This window comes from Macaca thibetana, chromosome 7 (assembly GCF_024542745.1).
Source record: "Macaca thibetana thibetana isolate TM-01 chromosome 7, ASM2454274v1, whole genome shotgun sequence".
Taxonomy (NCBI): domain Eukaryota; kingdom Metazoa; phylum Chordata; class Mammalia; order Primates; family Cercopithecidae; genus Macaca; species Macaca thibetana.
Window position 1 is genome coordinate 59,056,873 of NC_065584.1, and position 1,804 is coordinate 59,058,676.

The window sequence follows — 1,804 nt, forward strand, 5'->3', positions numbered from 1 at the left end:
ATTTGTTTGAGTTTGTTGTAGATTCTGGATATTAGTCCTTTGTCAGATGTAAAGATTGTGAATATTTCCACTCACTCTTTGGGTTGTCTGAATACTCTGCTCACTGTTCCTTTTGCTGTGCAAAAGCTCTTTAGTTTAATTAAGTCCTAACTATTTTTCTTTGTTTTTATTGTATTTGCTTTTCTTTCTTTCTTTCTTTTTTTTTTTTTTTTTTTTTTTTGTACTTAGCTATTTAATGAGGTTCTTAAGACATTTAGAACACCAATTTGTGAGGATAAATTCCATTCGTCAGGGCAAACACAGATCGCAGGTAGCCCTGGAGCTGAGGAACAGCTTTGATTTTTGGTAGAATTTGTGAGTCCACAGCTTTCTGATCAATCTTGCGCTGCTCTGTAATCTTGTATTTCTCTTTCTCTGTGTCGAAGATCTCACCTTCCTGGTGTCTGGGCTTCCGCAGCTGCTTCTTCTTGAAGTAAGCATCAGTAAGATGTTTTGGGATTTTGACATTGCTGATATCGATTTTGGTTGAGGTGGCAATGACAAATTTCTGGTGTGTTCTTCGTAGAGGAACTCGATTGAGGACCAGAGGTCCAGTCACAAGTAACAAGCCACTAGCCAGCTGCTTCAGGAAAACCACCGTTTTGCCCCTGTGGCATCCAATGAGGATGATCAGAATGGTCCCGGGGGTAATGCTGGCTCGCCGTTTTCTCACGTGCTGACTGAAGGGTTTTTTGCCGTGGCTCAACAGCTTTCCAGGCACGTCTTCAGTAGGATAATATCTAGGCATTTTGCGAAGTTTAACCACCCGGGTACTGCCGTTCTTGTCACCACCAACTGGTTTTGTAAGAGTTGCAAGAACCTTCTTCTTTTTCTTTTCAACCTTGGATTTAGTGGCTGAGTACTTCCTCTTGTACATGGCCTTTCTAGAATACATGGCAGATTGGGAATACCTGTCAATTCCTCTGACAAGGACAGGGTTGCGGCTGCAATGGGGCTTCCCCTTCTTGGGCTTCTTAGCCTTGAGGTTACCCTTTTTTACCTTGCCACCAGCATCGGCCTTCTTGGCTTCTGGTTTCTTCTCTTTAGTATCTGGCGTCTCAACTTTTTCACCCGCCATCTTGCAAGATGGGAAAGAGTGTATTTGCTTTTCGGTTCTGGGTCATGAAATCCTTCCCTAAACCAATGTCTAGAAGGGTCTTTCCAATGTTATATTCTATAATTTTTGTAGTTTCAGGTCTTATATTTAAGTCCTTAGTCCGCCTTGTGTTGAATTTTTTTTTTATAGATGGATTCTTGCTCTGTCACCCAGGCTGGAGTGGGGTAGTGTGATCTTGGCTCACTACAACCTCTGCCTCCGGGGTTGAGGCCTTTCTCCTGCCTCAGCCTCCTAAGTAGCTGGGACTACAGGCGCCCACCACCACACCCAGCTAATTTTTTTTTTTGTATTTTTATTAGAGACGTGGTTTCACCATGTTCGCCAGGATGGTCTCGATATCCTGACCTCGTGATCCGCCCGCCTGGGCCTCCCAAAGTGCTGAGATTACAGGCTTGAGCCACCGCACCTGGCCAAGTTGATTTTTTTATAAGGTGAGATGAGGATCCAGTTTCATTATCCTAAATGTGGTTAGTCAATTATCCCAGCACCATTTGTTGAAAAGGGTGTCCTTTCCCTACTTTATGTTTCTGTTTCCTGTGTCGAAGGTCAGTTGGCTGTAAGTATTTGGGTTTATTTCTGCTTCTCTGTTCTGTTCTATTGGTCTATGTGCCTATTTTTATGCTAGCACCATGCTGTTTATCAATTCTT

General features: G+C 43.1%; 1 protein-coding gene across 1 annotated transcript; it reads right to left on the reverse strand.

The window, feature by feature from the left end:
* Positions 1 to 203: 203 nt before the first annotated feature.
* On the reverse strand, positions 204 to 1,130 carry LOC126958530 (60S ribosomal protein L6-like). Its single transcript, XM_050796934.1, has one exon. The coding sequence runs from the start codon at positions 1,115 to 1,117 to the stop codon at positions 254 to 256; it is 864 nt and encodes a 287-aa protein (XP_050652891.1). The 5' UTR covers positions 1,118 to 1,130; the 3' UTR covers positions 204 to 253.
* Positions 1,131 to 1,804: the final 674 nt, after the last annotated feature.

What these genes read in the sequence shown, in the direction of transcription:
- LOC126958530 (XM_050796934.1), bottom strand. Translation starts at nt 1,117, where the DNA reads ATGGCGGGTGAAAAAGTTGAGACGCCAGATACTAAAGAGAAGAAACCA.